At 38.8% G+C, this 20,107-nt stretch overlaps 1 protein-coding gene across 3 annotated transcripts in view; it reads left to right on the top strand.

Annotated features, from left to right (window-relative positions):
* The window catches only part of SPECC1L (sperm antigen with calponin homology and coiled-coil domains 1 like), a 114,390-nt gene that overhangs the window by 47,241 nt on the left and 47,042 nt on the right, over nucleotides 1–20,107 (top strand). For 2 of the 3 annotated variants that reach the window (XM_084648689.1, XM_084648690.1), the window contains 4 exons: nucleotides 3,030–3,193; nucleotides 5,684–5,778; nucleotides 14,840–14,930; nucleotides 19,044–19,127. In XM_084648689.1, coding sequence (XP_084504815.1) covers nucleotides 3,030–3,193; nucleotides 5,684–5,778; nucleotides 14,840–14,930; nucleotides 19,044–19,127 — 434 coding nt within the window. The remainder of the gene's footprint in view (nucleotides 1–3,029; nucleotides 3,194–5,683; nucleotides 5,779–14,839; nucleotides 14,931–19,043; nucleotides 19,128–20,107) is intronic. The other variant, XM_084648691.1, reaches the window with a different exon arrangement.

Consider the following 20,107-nt stretch of genomic DNA (forward strand, 5'->3'; position numbering starts at 1 on the left):
TCTTGGGTGATGGCAGAATTATTTCTGGAGTGGTTCCACAAGTGTTTCATTCCAGAGGTTGAGCGGTACCTCGAAGAGAAAGGACTTGACTTTAAAGTGTTGCTGATCGTAGACAATGCTCCTGGCCACCCTGCGGCACTCCGGTTTGTGCATAACTACGTTGAAGTTGTCTTTCTCCCTGCCCCAATACCACCTCCAACCTCTTGACCAAGGCGTGATACGCTGTTTCAAGGCCACGTACACAAGGCTTATGGATACATAGCGCTATGGATGCTGATACCAATCTTAATGTGATGGAGTGTATACTGTACTTTATGGGAGATTTAAGGGATTTTCAAGGGTAATTTTTACTATAGGCGATTTTTGCCCTACGCAGTGACTTTAGAATCTAATCCCCGCGTAAGATGCGACTCCACTGTATATTTTGTGTAGCTGTCAGGCCCTCTAGAGGGGAGCAAAACACAAGATTATCTTACTATGGAGAAGGGAGGGTTTGATTCTTGACAGCTAAGCTACTCAGATAAAAGATGTTAGATTCTCACTTGTGATCTGTTGTAGCTTGAATTGAGACAGAAATCCCTAGGAGTTCTACAAGAGATGGTTACTTCTAGATAATCTACATAGACTGGTAATGTGAACCAATTTCTCTTGGAATATTAGAAGGCATACAACCTACTTAAACCTGGGCATTCTCGTATCTGGTATTTGATTTCTAATTATGGCCTTGATTTCTTTGGGGCTAGAGTTTTACAAATGACTATGATCAGTCAGTTTCAAAGGAAAGGAGTTTGTCCAGTCAGATACGTAATGCTTAGTTTCTTTGAAGCAGGGGATAGTCTTTTTGCTGACTTTATACAGTGACTAGCACAGTGGTGCCTGTAGTTGCTACTGCAACACTTAATTACTGCAGTAATTTAATTTTTTCCCCAAAATACCATCAGAAAATAATCTGTTAATATTACTGTGTAGCTCATTCCATGAACTTCTAGCAGTGTGCTCTTTAAAAAATAGAATGAGAAACCAATCACTAAAAGCCTCACCTTTAAAAGGGACTTTCCTATATATTGAACAGAAGCCGATACAGTATGCTTCTTACCTAAAATTAAATTATGCTTATAGCACTTTGGAAAACCGGCAACTTGGATTTTCTGCAGTTGATGTCAACTTTCTTCAATAATAAGCCTTTGCCTCATAATCAACTGGTTGTGGAGGGTTTTTTGTAGTAGTGATGTTTCAGTGATCCTAATTACATCAGTAGGGCATCTTTCAAAAAAGCACAAAATTCAGTCTTCAATGAATCCATAGCTCATACAGCTCAGACACAATTCATGTTTTCCCCTGTCCTGCCAATCTACCTGAGCCCTGACCACTAGTCCTCTCTAGGAATTAAAGAATAGTTTGGTCTCCATGGCTATTTGGTCCTTTTGATTCAGACTGGAGACTCGGCAGTTACAGTTATGATGTTTGTGACATGTATACATGTTCCCATTATTAAAACCTTCTATAAAGAGCCATGTAAGTTAACACTGATAAACACTTTGTAAATACAGATATAAATCTTTGAACACCAGAGTGGGGTGAGATTATTTTTGCAGTGGAATTTTGCACAGGCTGCATATGTGAAATGCAGAGAGCAGACTGGAGGAGGATATAATTGAAAATAAGAGTTGACCTGGATGGTGAGGGTAAAGCAGATTAATCTGAAGTGAAGCTACCCATTTGAATAGGCTGTCAGGTAGTAAAACTCCTGATTACTATTGGCCTAGAAGATACTCATACCAGGAGTTTAGAGAGATTAATGCCTTAAGTCATAATGTTATAGCACCCACTTTTGATAGGAATTTCTAACCTAATCTTTGCATTTTCAAAATAGGAAGTTTGCAATTTATGCTTTGCATTATAGGGATCTGGCATCTAGATCTAGAAAATCTGTTATGTTGAAATTAATCAGACTAATTGTGAGTTGTTTGAATCCCCTTGTTGAAGCTAAGGCTTGACTTGCAGTATCAATTCACTACCCTGGTGGGTAAAATATATTGGAACAATAAATGTACTGCCTGCAAATCAGCTAGAAGTCATTTTTCCTTGGAATCTGTGTTAACAATGTAACAGAATCATTTACCAAATGTCAACTTGAAAATAAGCCTTTTATGCGGTAGTCGCACTTTGGGATGTCAGAAGCCTGTTGCTTGGTTTGTTCTGATACTGATTCCAGAAGTGCTTTCTAAATCCATATTACTTGCAGATGGAGGTAAAATAATATACTGGTCATTGGTTTCCTAAGAACAAAGAATTCAAAAGTAGCTGAAAATGATTCTTTAAAAACTTGTTGTAAGATTCCAGAAGAAGAGAAATGGTATAGCTGTTGAAAAATTTAGTTAGCATGGTATTTGATCTGAAACTGAGGCAATGAATAACATCTCAGATCCCGGGGCGCGAGGGGACTTTCTCCAGACAGAATGACGGTTTTTCCATCAGAGTGCCAGTGAATGTCATAACCAACATAAACTTAGGTTGAAAGGGCCCTTCCATTCTAAATTTTAGTGTCCTTTGGGTTGCAACTAGAGTTCAGTCTCAATTCAAAGCTGAACTTCAAAAATACATTTTTCTCTCTCCCACCCTACCGGTGCCACCACATTCCCCTCCCCCCAAAAAAGAGTTGAGCCTTCTTTACTTATGCAGGCATAAAAAAAGTTTGCCCCCTTCAGAAATAATTGTAAAGGCTTATTTTGATGATTTCAGCAGATTAGTTTTTAATCTATGGCAAATTTGAAGTTTAACTCACTAGAAAACATAAGACCCAAAATTTGAGAGCCTTTCAGTTCACTTAGGGTCTCTTGTTGACAGATATTAAAGAAATTGACTGGTATCTAAGGCTGTTAATTTAAACCTAAATTACAATAAATAGCAAAGTAGGTTAATATAATGAGTAGAGTTATGAGCTCAATTCCTGTGTTTACATTTAAGCCTTTTGACATAAAGAAAAAATTTTTCTGATGTGTCTAAGATGGCCTAGCTTTTGTTTACAGGCAGGAAGAGGAACGTGGCCGAGTATACAATTACATGAATGCTGTAGAGAGGGATTTGGCAGCTCTGAGACAAGGAATGGGGCTGAGTCGGAGGTCCTCCACTTCCTCGGAGCCAACTCCCACTGTAAAAACACTAATCAAATCCTTCGACAGTGCCTCACAAGGTAATTATTTCTAGTCAGTGTAGTAGCTGTACAAAGTTAGAGGTTTATGTATGTTGACATGTATACTTCTGATCTGGCTGATTCAAAATGCAGCTGCATGAAACTACAATAGCAACCTACAGGTGCTGTCTGAAACAAACCCACGTACAATAAATTGCATTACTGGGGTACGTTACTGTTAAAGAATTATCCTTTCTCTTCCTCTTCTCTCCCCAACCCCAGGGGTTAAATGTTCTCTATTCCTCACTGTCACTTACCTAGTGATTTGGACACTAGAGGCTTTGTGATTCAGCACTCACTCAACAGGAATATAATACCAATTGTACACTCAGCTGTGTCCCCAGCTGAAGGATATATTCAGTATTCCCATTAAGACACTGACATTAATACATGTCCCCAAATGAGCATCCTAGAAGCTATATTATGACTAGCACCAAGTTTTTCAAAAAATGCCTGAGCTCCTAAAATCCATATTTTAGTGCCTGTCAGAAAAGTGCTGACCCTCCTTCTCCCATTTACCTCAGCGGGAACTATTGGGCACTCGGCACTTTAGGAAATGGGACCTGTAGATTTAGAGCCTGACTTTAAGGTCCTGTTTCTGAAGAGTTGTTATACAAATTTAGGGCTTATCTACATGGTGAAATAATGCATTTTCTGGGATTGTGATGTCCAAAGCACACTAATGCATTGTACCTTATTTAGTCTGTGTAGATCCTGCTGGTGTGTACTAAAAGTTTCCTAGTGCACTATACCAGTGCTTGAAACAGCATTACATTAAATCGTACTAGGGAACCTTCAGTAAGCACCAGTAGGATCTACACAGACCAATTAACGTACAACACATTAGTGTGCTTTAGAAATTGTATCCCCCGTAGAGCACATTACCCCAATTTGTAGACAAGCCCTTAGTCTCATTTACATTAAAACAGCTTTAAATTGCTCTCGTAGTACAAAGGGGCCTTAATGTGGGTGTAAATTACATTTGAATTACATTTACATACACTTTAAGGTCCCTTAGTGCTACCAGAGTGATATAAGCAGCCGTAATATAAATGGCATCCCATTTTTATGCTCACCACCTGAAGACCTGTCATATGATTCAGTATAATCTATAAATCATATGGAGATTCTGTAGATTGTCATATTTTTACATCTGTGTTCTCCCTGTTAGTATTTGTCTTTGTCGCTTTCAACCTCCTCCGTTCTAATTTGAGGGCTGTTAGTGTTTTTGCTGATGATAATTATGCAAAAAATTCTAGTAAAAGGAGGAAGTAACATGAGTGAATCAGCAGAAAACTTGCTCATCTGTGGCTTTGGATAAGGATTCGATTGCTCAGACAAATTATATCAAAATAAGAACTATCCTCCTGGTAAGAAATTTTACATCATTTGCTAGTCATGCAATTAGGGAATCAGCTGACTGGCTGAGCAAAATGAGGTTTACACACACTTTGATGGCACTTCTATCTGAAATTTGGAAAACTTGGAGCGGGGAGATGAAGGGGACTCTCAGTTCCTTGCATCTGATTAGCAGACCCAGCAACTACAACTACCTCTGTGATTGTCTATAGATCAAATAACTTGTTGGTGGCAGCCATTAACATCTTCCAGCATAACAGTACCCCTTATCTTAGCTCTACCATTCTTCCCAATATAGTGTGAAAATGCTGACACCCTGAATGCTTCTCCAGAACAGAAAGAAAGGAAATTAGAATGGTGGCATGGTGGGTGGAATGGGGGTGTTCACAGAGCTCCTACCATGTGGAAGAGGAAATAGGGTTCCCTGTGGTGAAAAAGGGGAGGCCCTGATATGGGGGTTAGGAGGGAATGAGGGGGCACACAGCCCCTGGCTTGAGTGGGGAAATGGGGGTGATGGTATGTGGGGAGGATGTCCTGGGGGATACTCCAACCCCCTGAAATGTGGTGGAGAGATTAATGAGTGGGAAATGGAGGACCCTAGCATGGGTGAATGTGAGTTAGAGCCTCTGTCATGAAGGTGGGGATGGCTGGTTGCAGGGAGTCCCTGACATAAAGATGGATGGGTGCATGTCACACAGGCAGTTTGTGTGGGAAAGGGAGGAAAGTAAGGAGCCCCTGGTATGTGCAATGTACACTGCCAAGAGATGCAACAAAGAATGTAACCCTCTAAATCAGAAAACCAAAGCCACTTTTGGTATATAAAACTTCCAGTTAAGTAGGGGGGAGAATATTTTTTTTGTGAACAGCTGGATACTGTAAATAGTTTTATATGGTTTCTGTTTTTTGATGTAGTGCAGGCTCATGTTAGGAGGTGACCAACGTGGTACTCTGAGCATTTTTGAAACTTTCGAAGTTGCTTTCCAAAAAATGAGCACTGCACAATATGAGCAAACAAAACACTTGTCAGGTTCTGCCCTTAAACAGTTGTCTTGACATGTGGCTATATGGCCACTTCTCCATTTGACTGAAAACCATGTTGCATTTGGGATAGCTTCCTTTTTATTTTTCCAGTAGTTCCAAGTCCTGCTACAGCCACAATTCCTCGCACTCCTCTCAGTCCAAGCCCCATGAAAACACCCCCAGCCGCTGCAGTGTCTCCTATGCAGGTAAGTGCATGTGATGGTATTTCATCCTTTGTTTGTCAAAGAAATCATGCAAAAGGAGGTGATGGTATTATACAGACGCTGATTGACTTTGTGGGCAACAGTATTAAAATATTGCCTGAGGTAAAATAGTTTCTAAATGTAGAGTTGGACAAAGGAACTGATACAGCCTAAGGGCACTTGAAAAAAATTATTGCCCTTAAAGCCCAGTTATGTTCGGGTGAAACAACCTCTCCCCCATATTTTACTGTTGATACAGAGGCAGTCTGTCCCTCTTCCCTCCCCATTTCCAAGGATGTTGTCAGGGCCAACTTTGCTTCCCATGGAGACACACTTCTGACTACCCTTTAAGCAATATTTTCTGTTGGGGTATATTCTAATGAAGGAACATCTTATTGCATGTACTGTTTGGTTATGTGACATCTTTAACCAACTGGAGTACTAGAAAAATTACCAAAGATTTGTTTAATGCATGTGTAACTTGTAGAGTGTGGTGGTGGTGGTTTTCGGGCGGGGGGGGGGGGGTTTCAGTAAGAAACACTGAAAAAGACAGTTCTGTAGTCAGATACTAACTATTCCTGTGCTACTGAGAATTGATATTCTTGTAATATGGAAGACTAACTTCAGTCTTCCTGAACTCGTCTGTCAGTTTTCAGTCCTCTGTCTCCTTTGGGCGATAGAGGTCATGCATCTGTGTGGGATTGGTCATCAGCCTTTGATACAAATTTATCAGTGTTGTGGGCCTCACTATAGGACCTGTATTAGAGAGATGAAGTCATAAATTGGCATTTTAATTCATTATATAGGGATCCAGAGAGTTACGTTCAACGTGTTGATGTACGCTAAGTTCTCTGTCCCCTTTCCAGCCTCCCACCCCTTTGGTCAACTGCTAGGGGAGAACATTAAGTATCACAGGATTGCATAGTTATCAGTATACTGAGAATATTGCTCAGTCTTGCTTTCTATGAACCTAGACACCGCTGTTTTGTTTTCTCAGTATCAGGATGATGTGTGGACGTGGACGAAAGCCAGCAGGGTTGGGCTCAGAACAGATAAGAGTAAAGGTAGTGGTTGTTGGCAGGATGAAGCATTTTAAGGAACTGGCAGTGCTCATTTCCTTCAGTGACAGTGTATGCTCACTTATCAGTAGTTCTTCTATTAGATTCAGAGTATTGGAGGCCAGAAATGCTGCCAATTTATTGTAATACGTGGTGGCACAATTTTACAATCGTTGTTGTGAGAGGAAGCACCTTTTTGAACCCTGGCTTGTGGCAGTGAAGGAATAATGTTTGAAACCTGTTGTCCAAGTATGGCAGCATTTTATAGTGCAGATATTGATAAGTCATATCCCTTCACACTGAGACTCAATTCATAAGATGAACAGTTATAGCTTCAAAACAAAAGTGGAGAAATTAGATGTTTTAATCAGAAAATTTGTTGCTTTCTGTGGTTCAGTCAGCAGTGACAGTGTTTTTCAGAAGACAGCTGGGTCTGACTAGCTTTGTATCAGCTGGGGGTTCAGTCGGCATTGATCTGCCTTTATATTTTTTCCTTTGCTCATGAAAAGAGCATGCTTAATCTCACACTCTGAAAGGCTAGACTAGAGGTTTGGCAACACCAAAGGCTTTTCGCAGTAGCCTGAGGCTTATTTGCTTTATTTATTCATAAATTAACCATGAACTTCAGTTCTTTGTAACCAAAATAACATCTTAAACTAGTGGGGAGCTAGCACATGATGCCTGCTACTTTTCATTTGAGGTTCTCTGTCTGCCATAATTTGAATCTTGAATTGCACTTCTGGTGCACAAGCAGAATGTCAGAAGTGGGATGTTCTCTGGAATGGAAGTAACTCCCTGAAAAAGGAATATAATAGTGTAACACAGCAACTTTCCCTCTAATTTCTTTTGAAAATAAGTGGTTTTACTGAATGTGTGTGACTATGCAGAGAGACTTTTCTGTGTTGACCTTATTTATGTTGTATTATATCTAAGCAGCCATTTATAGTGAAGGAATGATATAATGAGGCCCAGAGAATTTCCATCATGTTACCACATTGATTTCTACTGTCTTCCCCTTGAAGGCACTAAATAATTCAGTTCAGCCTACTTCTTAGAATTTGTCTTCTATCAAGTCTCCCCTGCCAATGATGTCAGCGTTAATATTCTGTTCATTATTCCTTCTCTAGTTACATTGGGAATCAAGATTTAAGAGTGTGACAGCCTGGGACAGTTCCAAGTTTGTCATTGTGGCCATGAGATCTGAGTTAAGCTGGAAGGGTTGTCCACTGCACGAGTACTGAAATCCTTTAGAACAAGTCTAATCTTTAGCTAGCATACTAAAGACATTGATGTGGCTGCAGTGGCACAAGCAGTAGCTTGGGCTAGCTGCCTGAGCACAATCGTGCCAGACCCCCTGGTTCATCCTCGGGTGCCTAGCCTGAGTCACTGCCCATGCTGCTGTTTTTATTGCACTAGCCTGAGCAGAGCTAGCCCATATCTATGTGCTATGGGAAGCATGCTGTATGTGGCAGGGTAGACATACATACCCTTGCTGACTCAGTTTCTTTGTGGTAGCACTTGTCTGATCAAGTAGTGACTCTGGGTCAGTATGACAATCTGTATGCCAACACAAATCCCATTTATTCCCATCCTGGTATTCTTGTAAGATAGACAGACTGTCAAAACCAGGTTTTGGAGTGAGACCCATCTCCATTTAAGACCAGATGCAAACATAGGCATAACACCTCCTTTAACCTCCCTTGATGATCCAAGTCAGTATCATGGTGTGATAGAACATCACAGCCCAATTATAGCATGTTGCTGTTTAATATTTTCAATGCAAATCTTGCTACTCTCTTCCAGTTCAGAAAAGGAAAGCATTAAGGTGTCTCTTTTGTTCTTACTTGAATTCTCTCTTCACTCCAGTCCTGGCTGTTGAGACGGGTATTTCTCCTCTTTTCCTTCTTCTGCTGATCTCAGTTCCCTAGACTACTGGTAGGCTGGTTTCTGTGATTTGATCCATTTTATCAGCACTCAAACTATCTTGTGTGTCAGGCATCTCTAGCAAATCTAATGTGTGAATATTAAACATTTTGTTTAATATTTTTAATCTTACTTTATGCACCTATAAGGATTACAAAGTATAGTCGTAACTGCAGCATATCTAGGATTTGTTATGCCCTCCACTATAATGCAGTCAACATGGTGGTGGAGTAGAGCAGCTGTTTAACAGTGCATATCTGTTGCAAAACACTTTAGCAAAAGAGGTGTCTGTCTGTACTTCAGTGTCACTTCAGTAGGAGGATGTCACCAACATTGCGCTTAAATGCCAGTGTCATATTTAACTTTGCTGAGCAAACTGGGTTATGTTTAATCTACTATTTTAAATTACTTTTGACTCGACTGCAACATTCAAGTCTTACATGCATTTTCCTGCTCTGTGCTGATGAGTGACATCGGCAAGTGTAGCTCAGCATGGTGTTTCACCCCTCCATTTTCACCTCAGCCGAAAAGCACATAGGCAGAGCGATAAGATTTAGTCAAAGTGGAGTATTTCTGTGATTGTCACTGTTACTCCTTAAACTGTGATAGCAAAAATTCCTCAGTTTCTAACTTTTTTTTCCCTCTCTGCTGGTGTTTGCAACAATGGAGCCCTAGAGTTGACTTGCTACCTATATTGTAATCACGGTCATCTAGCTCAAAGCAGGTCTAACTGACAGCTGGCAGCCCCGTTACACTAAGGCTCCTACCACGGATTTATCTGAACTGGTGCTGGCAATAATGGGGAATTTTTGCAAAATTTCCCATGTGTAGATCAGGTTTCATCTCAGTGTCCGAGTGAGGCACTCAATGTAAAAGTACAAAAGAAGATATCTCCTTCGATGGGGAATTAAGAGTAGTATATTTCTCTCTCAGTAGCTAGAAAACTGATAAAACAGGGTTAAGAGAAAAACTGAATACATAGTTTTCTCCTTTTTTTTTTTTTTTCCTGGAAATCACTATTTTTTAAAATGTTGTATATGTAATTCTCATGAACCTGGACTAATAGCATTAAGGTCTTAGAGTGTAAGCTCTTCATTGCAGGGACCATGTCTGCCTCTGCTTGTACAGCACCTAGCAAAAGGGGACCCAGTCCTGATTAGGCCCTCTGTAATTAGGCTCTACTGTAATATAAATATACCAATCTCTGTCTGCTTATCTGTAAGTTATTGTAATGTGTGCTGGCTTCCCCACACACTTTTTACAACTAACCTGAGGTACTCAGGATTATGGTTTAAGCGATGTTTACCAATTTCCACCAGGGATTTAAACTACAATCTTTGGAGGTTAATGGGCTAACTCAGTCCATCACCATTCTGCCTCTCAAATTGAAAAACCTATGTACATACAGATTACTTTCCTTTTTTAAAGGATTATGTATGTTTCTATTTCTCTTTATGAATCGATTAGTAACTCCCATTGTTCTAGCCTGGGTGATTTCCAGGAAACCTAACTTAATCAAATTATTTTCTGCATGATGGATTTCTGTATTAACCTAAGAAAGTACCAACACCATAACATTTAAAATTAGATTTTTGATGTCTGAAACTGTTAACTTAATTATTTATGCTAACAGATAATAAGCAGGAGATCATTACTATCTAGCAGAACTTTTGCCTTCAGCCTGAAAATGTCAGAAAAAAGTAACTGACATTAAATTTTCTTATTATTAGTGAGATTGTGTACTTGCTGTTCCTCTCTTAGCATAGTAAATCTTATTTCTAATTCTGAGACCACTTTTTTGTTAAACATATTAGGCCAGATTCATCCTTACTCCAGGGGTAAATTAATCTGTATTTCTATTTGAAAGTAAATATCAATAATACTTTTCCCCTCCGCTGTTAATGTTTTCTAGGCATTTTTAGTTTTGGTTTTAGCTCTCCAATGTGGTTTAGAATAAGCCTGCGCGTTTGCTGGCAAACAGGAATGTACATTTTGCTGACTCCCATATAGTATCTGGTATATTTATATCAAACTTATTTTTTATATAAAGAGCAAGTATAATTTTACTTTTTTATAAAATACCTTTATGTTTTGGGAACAGCCCTGAATGGAAGGTCCAGTTTATTTAAGACTGTGGACATCTTTCATTATACAGTTCATTCAGATGAGCCTGATTTTAACATCCTCACCCCTTTCCTCCTGCGAGTTCTTAATGTAGTTTGAAAAGTGACCAATAGGAGCTACAGAATACAGATTGCAGAAAGTCTTTTATATCAATATTTAATATTATGGCTCACATCTGTGCACCCTTCATTGTTTGTATTGAAGACGTGTATCCCTTTTGTCCTTTTGATAACATTTTGTTTTTAGTATTGTGGGCTTTGACTGTTGACATGTCCAGTTCCTCAGAACTGGCTTGTAGGAGTCAGTTAATGTTACACTTAAAGCGCAGTTCTAGTGACAAATCTAGTCCAACAGTGACTTTGTGGGGTTTCTTAGGGGTGGTTTGTTTTTTTTTTGGCGGGCGGGGGGGTCAGGTTCCATACTAGTGTCTGATTCTATATCAAATGAGTTTAGTTTACAAGTAAAGTGTGTAACGCCATCCCTTATGCTCATCGTAGGCTCAGTCAAGTAAAATTGTTTCTTGCACCTCATCATGTGTAATTAAGGTTCTGCAGGGCAGATTATTCCCTTAGTGACATCTGTGCTGCATGTCACTGTCTTAGTAGGCTAGTGCAGATGTTGCTGGTTGGAACCTGGTAAATAATTCAGTTGATCCATTTCCCCCTAAAATTTCGCAGAATGTCTGTGGCCTGGCTACGCTAGTGCAAACACAGGTAGTATGAATGACTGAAAATTCTAGGGGAAATTAGCTAGAGCAGACATGGCTGGATATAATGGTATTGGCTCTGAAGTGCCAACAGAAGTAAAAAGCAGAAAACCAAACCAACTTGTTTTATGACAAATAGAAATGACTAACATACCGAAAATTACCAGCTGAGTAAGACTGTCACTTATTTGACCCTATCTCAAAGAATGTTTGTTTTTAAAGTACTGTACATAGTAGAACTTGGGGGTTGGGGAAGTAGTATTGAAACATGGGTAGGTGGCGGTCTGGAGCTATGTTCCCTTGCTTCCAGGATAGGAATACTATCGAGGCTCCATGTTTACATAGGCTTTAGCAGGAGCTTTCTCCTGGAGGTGGGGGAGGTTTCCACTAATTTGGAGTCTTTGAGGATGGTAGAATTGGAAAGGGAGGTCTTCCTCATCCTCTATGCCAATGGTTTTCAGACTTTTTCGGCTGTGTACCCCTTTCCAAATAATACAGTCTAATACATACCCTCATCTGAAATAGGGACATAATATGCCTATGATTAGATTGCCAAGTCTTACTAAATAAAATGCGTTGTCCACCATTACAGGATTTTTCTCACATACCCCCTGACGAGAGCTCGCATAACCCAGTTTGAAAACCACTGCTGTATGCTAAGAGTGCTGGAGTGCTTACAGGGCTAGCCCAAAGATAGGCAATGCAGCAGGTGATTGCCTGATGATCCTTGGTAGAGGAAAGTGTTTAAAAACAAACCCTTTGAGGGGTGGGTTTGTTTTTGTTTTTAAAGAAGGTGAGGGGTGGAGGATCTTAGAAAAATATGGGACAGGTTTAGGTTTAAATCTTACAATCCTTACTGCTGTACTGTCGAGAGTTTTGGCTTCTCAATTTTGGCAGGCCAGGTACAATTATGTTTAATATTTGGGAGAGGCATAGCCCCCAGGACATCAGTGGGAAGCCTTGATTGAGTTGAGACTGTGTGATCTGAGTAAACAGTGCCTAGCCAAAATAAAATGTATTTATTCCTCTTTTTTAATTTTATCCTTTCTTTCAGTTATAGCTGTTATTTCCTTTTCCTTTGTAAAATAGGGAAATTCACTCTGACATGATGGTTAAAGTTTCTGAATAAGTGGAGAACATTAGCTTTTAAAATTAGCTATCAGAAGCAATTTCATGCATGGATTAGAAATAGCTCTCCCAGGGTGTACTTGATTTGCAGTTGACAGCATGTTTAAACAAAGAAATATCCATCTTTATAGCATAATCTGATAATGAAGTGATGAAATACAATTCCTCTTGCTATATTATGGGGGTTAGACTCCTGGACATCGGCAGTTTTCTCATTTTCTTGCCAGTGCAAAAAGGTTGTTATATATGAGAGCCACGCTAGAGTAAGTAGCCTGGTAATCCTGTGTATGCAAGCACATGTTGCAAACTCTATACTTTAAGGTTGTTCTTTTGTGTTTTTTATCTTATCTTTGGGTTTAGCTTCTCTACATGACTTGGCATGAGAAGCACCTGAGCCTTTAAATCTCCTGAAGATAAGGGGGCCCACTCGTTTAGCCATCTTATCTTAGCATGGGCCAGATGGGAAGTTGACAGGGTGTTCATTTTGAACTCTTTAGTGGGCTGATCAGATAGTTAAGAGGGACAAGGGAAGTAAATAATGAAGGTATACTATAACTTGCGTTAGATATTTTGAAACCAAATTAAATTTTCCAGGAAATAATGCAAATAGTCTTTCCTGATTCCCTCTGTAAATTAACTGCTGTCTCGGTGACTGTAGAGAATGATTATCAAACTGTACAGTTCATTCAACTACTGAAAGAATAGTGTGTGCATCCAGTAGGTGTGTTTACTTCACTGGAAAATACTGCAAATTGACACTTTTGGAAACAAGGCAGATTCAGACATGTAGTGGTAGAATGGCAACATGCTGTACGCAAAATCCAGATTTCAGAACAAATATGTAATTCCACAATTATAGCCTATTGATTCCAAAACAGTAGTCCACACATAGTTTGCATGTGATCTGTGGAACACTATCGGATCACACAATGCTGGCTCTCCTTCTTTTCAGAGAGTAAAGCTTCATTACAGCTAAAAATATGTAAATGCTTACAAAGAAAAATATTAGGAAAGTAGTTGCTGTAGTTCCTCAATGATGGTATCCAGAAGGCTGTGCTTGAATGGAACGTGAGGTCTCCTGACGACAGTATACTATGAAAAAGATTGTTATGTACTTAACAGTGGAGTCAGCATGTCACAAAAATCAACATTAAAGTGCAGCTCTACTCTGAAAGTGAGTGTAGACAGGGCATTTTGGAGTTCCACTGTTTTGTCAGTGAGTTTCCACAAGTGTAACTGGTTGGAATTTAGTAAATTCAGTTGAAGAAGGAAAAAATAAAAAATCCAGCTCAATTTTTGTCAAGTAGGCTCTGTAAAGAGCAGTGAGAACTTACTTGTATCACTAAAAAGATGTGACACTGGATTCACAAAGGCCAAAAATATGTTAAAATTGTGCTAATTTTACATAGTTACCTTTCAGAGTAGAACTGCTATTCAGAGGACCTTCATACGAAAAGTAATTAGATTGATATCATGAAGTATGATAAATGTTTAACAAAGATATTTACTTTCAGCTGTTTGTAGAGTGCTTCAAATTAAATAGGTGTTAACCAAACCAAACTGTCATTCTGAATAAAAATCACTCTTTGATTTGATTTTTCAGTTCCTTGGTACCTGTTATGTCAAACCTACTATCGTTTGGTAAATGGGACCTTAGTGTGAATAATGTAAATGCACAGGCAGTAAGACTTAGGGCTTGTCTACACGTAGAAGTTGCACCAGTTTAACTAAAGGTGCAATATTAAACCAGTGCAGTTGTGTGTGTGGACTCTTTCCACATTTTATACACACAGCTGCATTGGTTTAATATTTCAGTTTTAGTTAAACTGGTGCAATGTCTGTGTGTAGACCAGGTCTCAGATGAAAAAGTAACATTTGCCTTCTTTATTTATCTCACAGAAGCAAAAATGAGCATGAATTCTCTTTTCATGTTGCCTTATGCCAACCTGAATATATTTATGCCACATTCTGACACCACGATAAGTGTACTGGTTCTTTTTGTTAAGCTGACTTTATACAGTTATTAACTCCTCAAACTAGAGGTTACTTGCTTTACAGTCCATTTTGATGGTTCCTCTTTATCTTCAAATTAAATATGTTACTATATGATATCTTGCTGTTTCAGAGGCATTCTATAAGTGGACCAATATCAACCTCCAAACCCCTTACACCTTTGTCAGACAAAAGACCAAGCTATGCAGAAATCCCTGTTCAAGGTATGTGTTCTACTTCATTAGCTTTACTTCTTGTAAAACTTATGCTACCATTGGCTTGTAATTGGTATCTTTAATATAAAGAGTAAAGTGGGTAGTGGTGCTTTCACCTTTTTTTTTTTTTTCTTACTGAGAAAAAATATAAACACTGAGTGAGTGTGACTTGGACCCACAAAAACTAGGAATTTCAGAGAGAGGCTGAAACACAAAACCTTGGTGCATTTCAATATATATGTCTGTTATCAAGAAGATGCATGGAGAGAGACTAATTCTCAAGAAATGTACATTTTTTTCACTGCAGTTCAAGAATTGATATCCCAAAACAAATAATTCCTGGTACTTTTTTGAATGTTGTAGCTGTTTGCACAATTAATCTGTCTTTAAAAATTGTTGCCAAAGTTTATTAAACACATTCCATAGATAATCCCAGTTCAAAAGGTTGAGGGGATCCTGAGCATCCGAATATTTTTCTTTACTTATAAAGACCCTTGAAAGGATTCAGTTTTTGTTTGTATGGATTGCAATAGCCAGAGTGGTTTTAATTAAATATTGTTTACTTGAAATTACATTAATTATTCAGAACAGATTCATAAATGAAATCCTAGTAGTCATATTTCATTATGACTTTTTATTGTTAATTTGACATGAAAAGAATATATAGCTTTTTCTACAAGTGCAACGTGTAACTAACGGCAAATTGATTTGTGTGGAATGAACATTTACTGACACTGGCCAGTTTTACATGTAACTCTTCCAGATCTAACTTGTGACAGTAGATGGCCTTTTTTATGAGCCACATAGTTTCTGTCTCCTGAATGTGCAGCAAACAGCTTTTAGAAACTCTTCACTTATGCAGCTTGCACCTGCTATTAAGTTGTGATCATTCCTTTCATTTTCAGTCTGATAACTTTAGCTTGTAATATATCAGAATTCTAATGTTTCACTGTCAACAGCCTTGTCAATTACCGTAAGTACAATTCATTTTTATAGACTAGTACCACACACAGGCTAGTACATTGGAATTGGTTACCTCAGCCATTCCCATCAGGGCATTCCTCACCATAAACACTGGTTTCCTCCCATCAAGTATTTGACACACTATATAATTTATATTTAAATGAAATTTCCAGGTGTGTATCTTCCCTCATTCATTGTTTCATGGGTTATAGTTAAAGCTAAGATTTTCGTCATGGTTTTTATTAGTAAAAGTCACGGACATGTCATGGGCAATAAACAAAAATTCACGGAAGCTGTGACCTGTCCGTGACTTTTGCTGCTGTGGCTCCTTGGTTTTCGGTGGCTGGGAGCTGTGGGGTTCCCCCTCTGCTCGCGGCATCTGAAAGCTGCATGGGGGCCTTCCTCCGCTCACGGCAGCTGGGAGCTGCAAGGTGACCATATTTCCCAGAGAGAAAACTGGACACTCCCAGCCACTCACCTGAGACATCTCTTCCCACTCCCTCCTCGCAAGGCTGTCGCCCATTACTGGAATCCTGAGGAGGGCCCCCTCAAGAGTCTGTCACCAGAACCTTGCAGGGGGCCCATTGTCGCTTGTCACTGGAACCCTGCCAGTGCCCCTCTAGCTGCCACCTCCAGAGTCCCACAGCTCCTCGGACTGCAGCAGAGAATGTCAGGGAGGTCTCTGGAAGTCTCAGATTCTATTACTTCCATGATCTCCATGACATAAACATAGCCTTAGTTATAGTCTCCCAAACTTTTGGTCTCTGTTAGTGGAACACAGAGCTCCAATGTTCCCTTGTGTGTCTTTGGTAAATTAGTAAAAAAATTTAAAAGGTTGTCTCGCCCATGTATGAATTCTGTAGAGTTCATGCTCGTGTGAATTTTTGACAGAGCCATCCCATGTCCTCCTATCAGGATATGCATGCCTTTAAAAGTGCCAAAATATATTAAAGTCCAGTGTAAAGCCAGGCCAACATGGCACCCATGACATGAAGTCATGCTACTTTGTCCCAGAGGACTGTCCAAAGTCGTTAAAAGAGGACATTTGTCTGTAATTATTGTATTACTGTCCATGGTTTCAAGATTAAAAATACAGGGTACGCTATCACATGCAAATGAATTACATTTTCTTTGCTATGTTATCAATATTCAAGAAATGGTGCTTTGACAGCAGGACAGAAAACTGAATTAAGTTAACAAGTTAATATCTCTATTTCCTAATAGTTCCCTGTTCTGGTAACTTTGTTTTGTGTCTCAAACTCTATTCATAATGTGCCCTTCCTGTAAGAATGAATTGTTTTCATACGCTGGGTGTAGCTGTCTGATTTATGCCTGTTCGGGAGCTTTTTTGTAGATGTTTTCTCAAGATAATCCCCATATGACTCCAAGCGGTATATTTCCTCTTTAATTATGTCTATATATGCCAGACTTCTTTCTGTACTTTTGTTGACTGCAAATTGGGGTTATTTGCTCAGTAAAGTGGGGGTTTTACTTTTAGAATACTTTGATTTTTTTTTTTTTAAGTAAAATTGAAATGCCTTACCAAGTAAATGATTTTGCATCTTAAATTGTTGTAACAAAATACATGGGTAGACATAAACATTAGAAATATATACATTCTCAAAGTAATCTGAAAGGCTTGTTGCCTGCCAGGACCTGTGTTCAGAGTTCTTTGTTTCTCCTGCAAGAGTTAATAACCTTAATATATTAAGTGCTCAAAAAGGCAGCTGCATTCTTTACATTGTTTTATGCATTTAATATAATCAACTTGTACCAGAGAGAGAGACAGATCTGAACGCTAGGCATGGTAGGTAAGAAATCTGTTACTTTTTAAATGTATATATTCGTATTTTTTACACCTATCTATGTTGCTCATATATACCAATATATTCTGTTAATGAATTAGGTTCATTTATATATTTAAAGCATTTCTGTTCATTTTTTCTTCAAAAGTTACTGACTCTTTGGATTTTATGTACTTATTAACAATGTATTGCTGTATAACTCTTTAACCAGGTTTCTTTTGTGTGCTCATTATTTTAAAGAATTTGATTTAAAATTTATTTTTTAATCTAAAAGTTAGATCAAAATGGGGCTTATGTTTATACAAAATCCATTTTATTGCTATTTATCTTTTTAAGAAATTAATTTTTCATTGACTGCCAGTGTGCAGAACTAATCTTTCATCATTTTAGTGTTTAAAGCAGTTTCTTACTATTATGCATGGGATGATAAAAGGTGTTGTTATGACGACGATGGATTTGAATCCATAGATAGGGGCCTACCAAATTCATAGTTCATTGTAGTCAATTTCATGGTCACAAGATGTTAAAAATCGCAAATTTCATGATTTCAGATATTTAAATCTGAAATTTCACAGCATTGTAATTGTAGGGGTCCTGATCCAAAAAGGAATTGGGGTGGGGTGTGTTTTTTTTCACAAGGTTATTGTAGGTGGTTTGTGATACTGCTACCCTTACTTCTGCACTGCTGCTGGTGGGTGCTGCTTTCAGAGCTGGGTGCCTGGCCAACAGCGACCGCCCTCTGGCCGCCCAGCTCTGAAAGCAGCCCAGAAGTAAGGGTGGCCATACTGTGACCTTCCTAAAATAACCTTGCAAACCCTCCCTTCCCCCTGCACAACCCCTTTTCAGGTCAGGACCCCCAGTTTGAGAAATGCTGGTCTCCCCCGTGAAATCTGTGTAGTATAGGGTAAAAGCACACAAAAGACCAGATTTCACAGTTCATGACGCGTTTTTCATGGCCATGAATTTGGTAGGGCCCTATCCATAGAGGATGGCCGCAATCTACTTTAGTAGCACCTCCTACTGCCTGACTTAGCACACGCCAAAACTACTCCATAAGACAGAGGTTCTTGCCCAGCCTTGTGTTTACAAGCTTCATTATAGCAAATCATGGCAGCAGTCTATTAAGTGGTGTTGTGGAGGGATGGTTAGGATGGCTCCATGGTGAACTTTATGGTAACGGACAAACCTTCGGCCTCCTTGTAGGCAGACATATAATCAGTTATCTAACACAATAAGCTAGATGAACTGATTCTATAATTCATAAATGACCATCATGGTCTCCACACTGATTGCATCCCTACAACTGAAATCTGCTTTAGTGACGCATCTGGTTATTTTTTTTTCCTCTGAGAAGAACATTTGTTGAGAACTTCCTCTACCAGCAGACCAGCCTCATTGCCAAGAGTACCTGCCATGGAAAGTGCCAAATCTATTTCAGGTAATAACTTGTATCTAGTTGCCTGATAAAAGCAGGAACCCCCTTTTTTCAGTGCTGTAGTTACATGCCCAATCTACTGGTTTTAGAGAGAATTTCTGTCTTGTGACTGATAGATTCTATAACCACTTAGCAGTTGATGTATGCAAGCACCACTTGCTTATTTGGAATTGTTTATTTTTAAATGTCAAAGTCTAATCTTACATTTATACATGAAAAAAACATAAAAGCCCTTGATAAAACATTCAGACCTATTAGATCAAACAGAACTGAGCAGCTTAACTCTGTGGAACAATTTCCTCCTATGGCATATTTTAATAGTTGTGCGTATACACTAGAACCAAGATTCATGCATGACTCATCTTCAGCCATCCAGGAAATAAGTATTGCTCTATAACCGTTCTTCTCAATGTTGCACAGAATTTTGACTCGCAAGGTACGCAGAAATGTTTGTTACTAGTTTTTAGTTTTTACCTTTTGGATACAAGTTTTTTAAGTGATAAAATAATGGCAGTACACTCAGACTTCTGCCTTATCTAGCTAATTTAATAGACAGCAGTTTAATATGCCTTTCATTATTCTTTTTTAGGTGTGTATATATAGGTCTTCTCCCATTGCAAAGAATTCCATCCAGCTTATTTGTTTTAAATATGAGACTGCTAGGTTTTGTGGTAGCATATTATCATACATTAATACATGAAATGGTTGCTAGAAAGCATTTAAACGTACTCCTTTATATGTCACTATGCAAACTTTGTGCTAACCATATAGGGGAAGTGAATGTGTTTGTAATCATTTTTAAAATTATGCTTCCAAAACAGAAAATATTTACATGGGCCACCAGTATCAGTGTCATTTAGTTTATATAGAAAGTAGAGTCCATGCTAATTTGAAGTAAAAAAACAAAAGTAACAACAAAAACCAAACCCTAGATTAATAAAAACAAACCTAAGTACAATATAAAACCATGTACCTATTTTTAA

Source organism: Lepidochelys olivacea (genome assembly GCF_965140295.1).
Source record: "Lepidochelys olivacea isolate rLepOli2 genome assembly, chromosome: 15".
NCBI lineage: Eukaryota > Metazoa > Chordata > Testudines > Cheloniidae > Lepidochelys > Lepidochelys olivacea.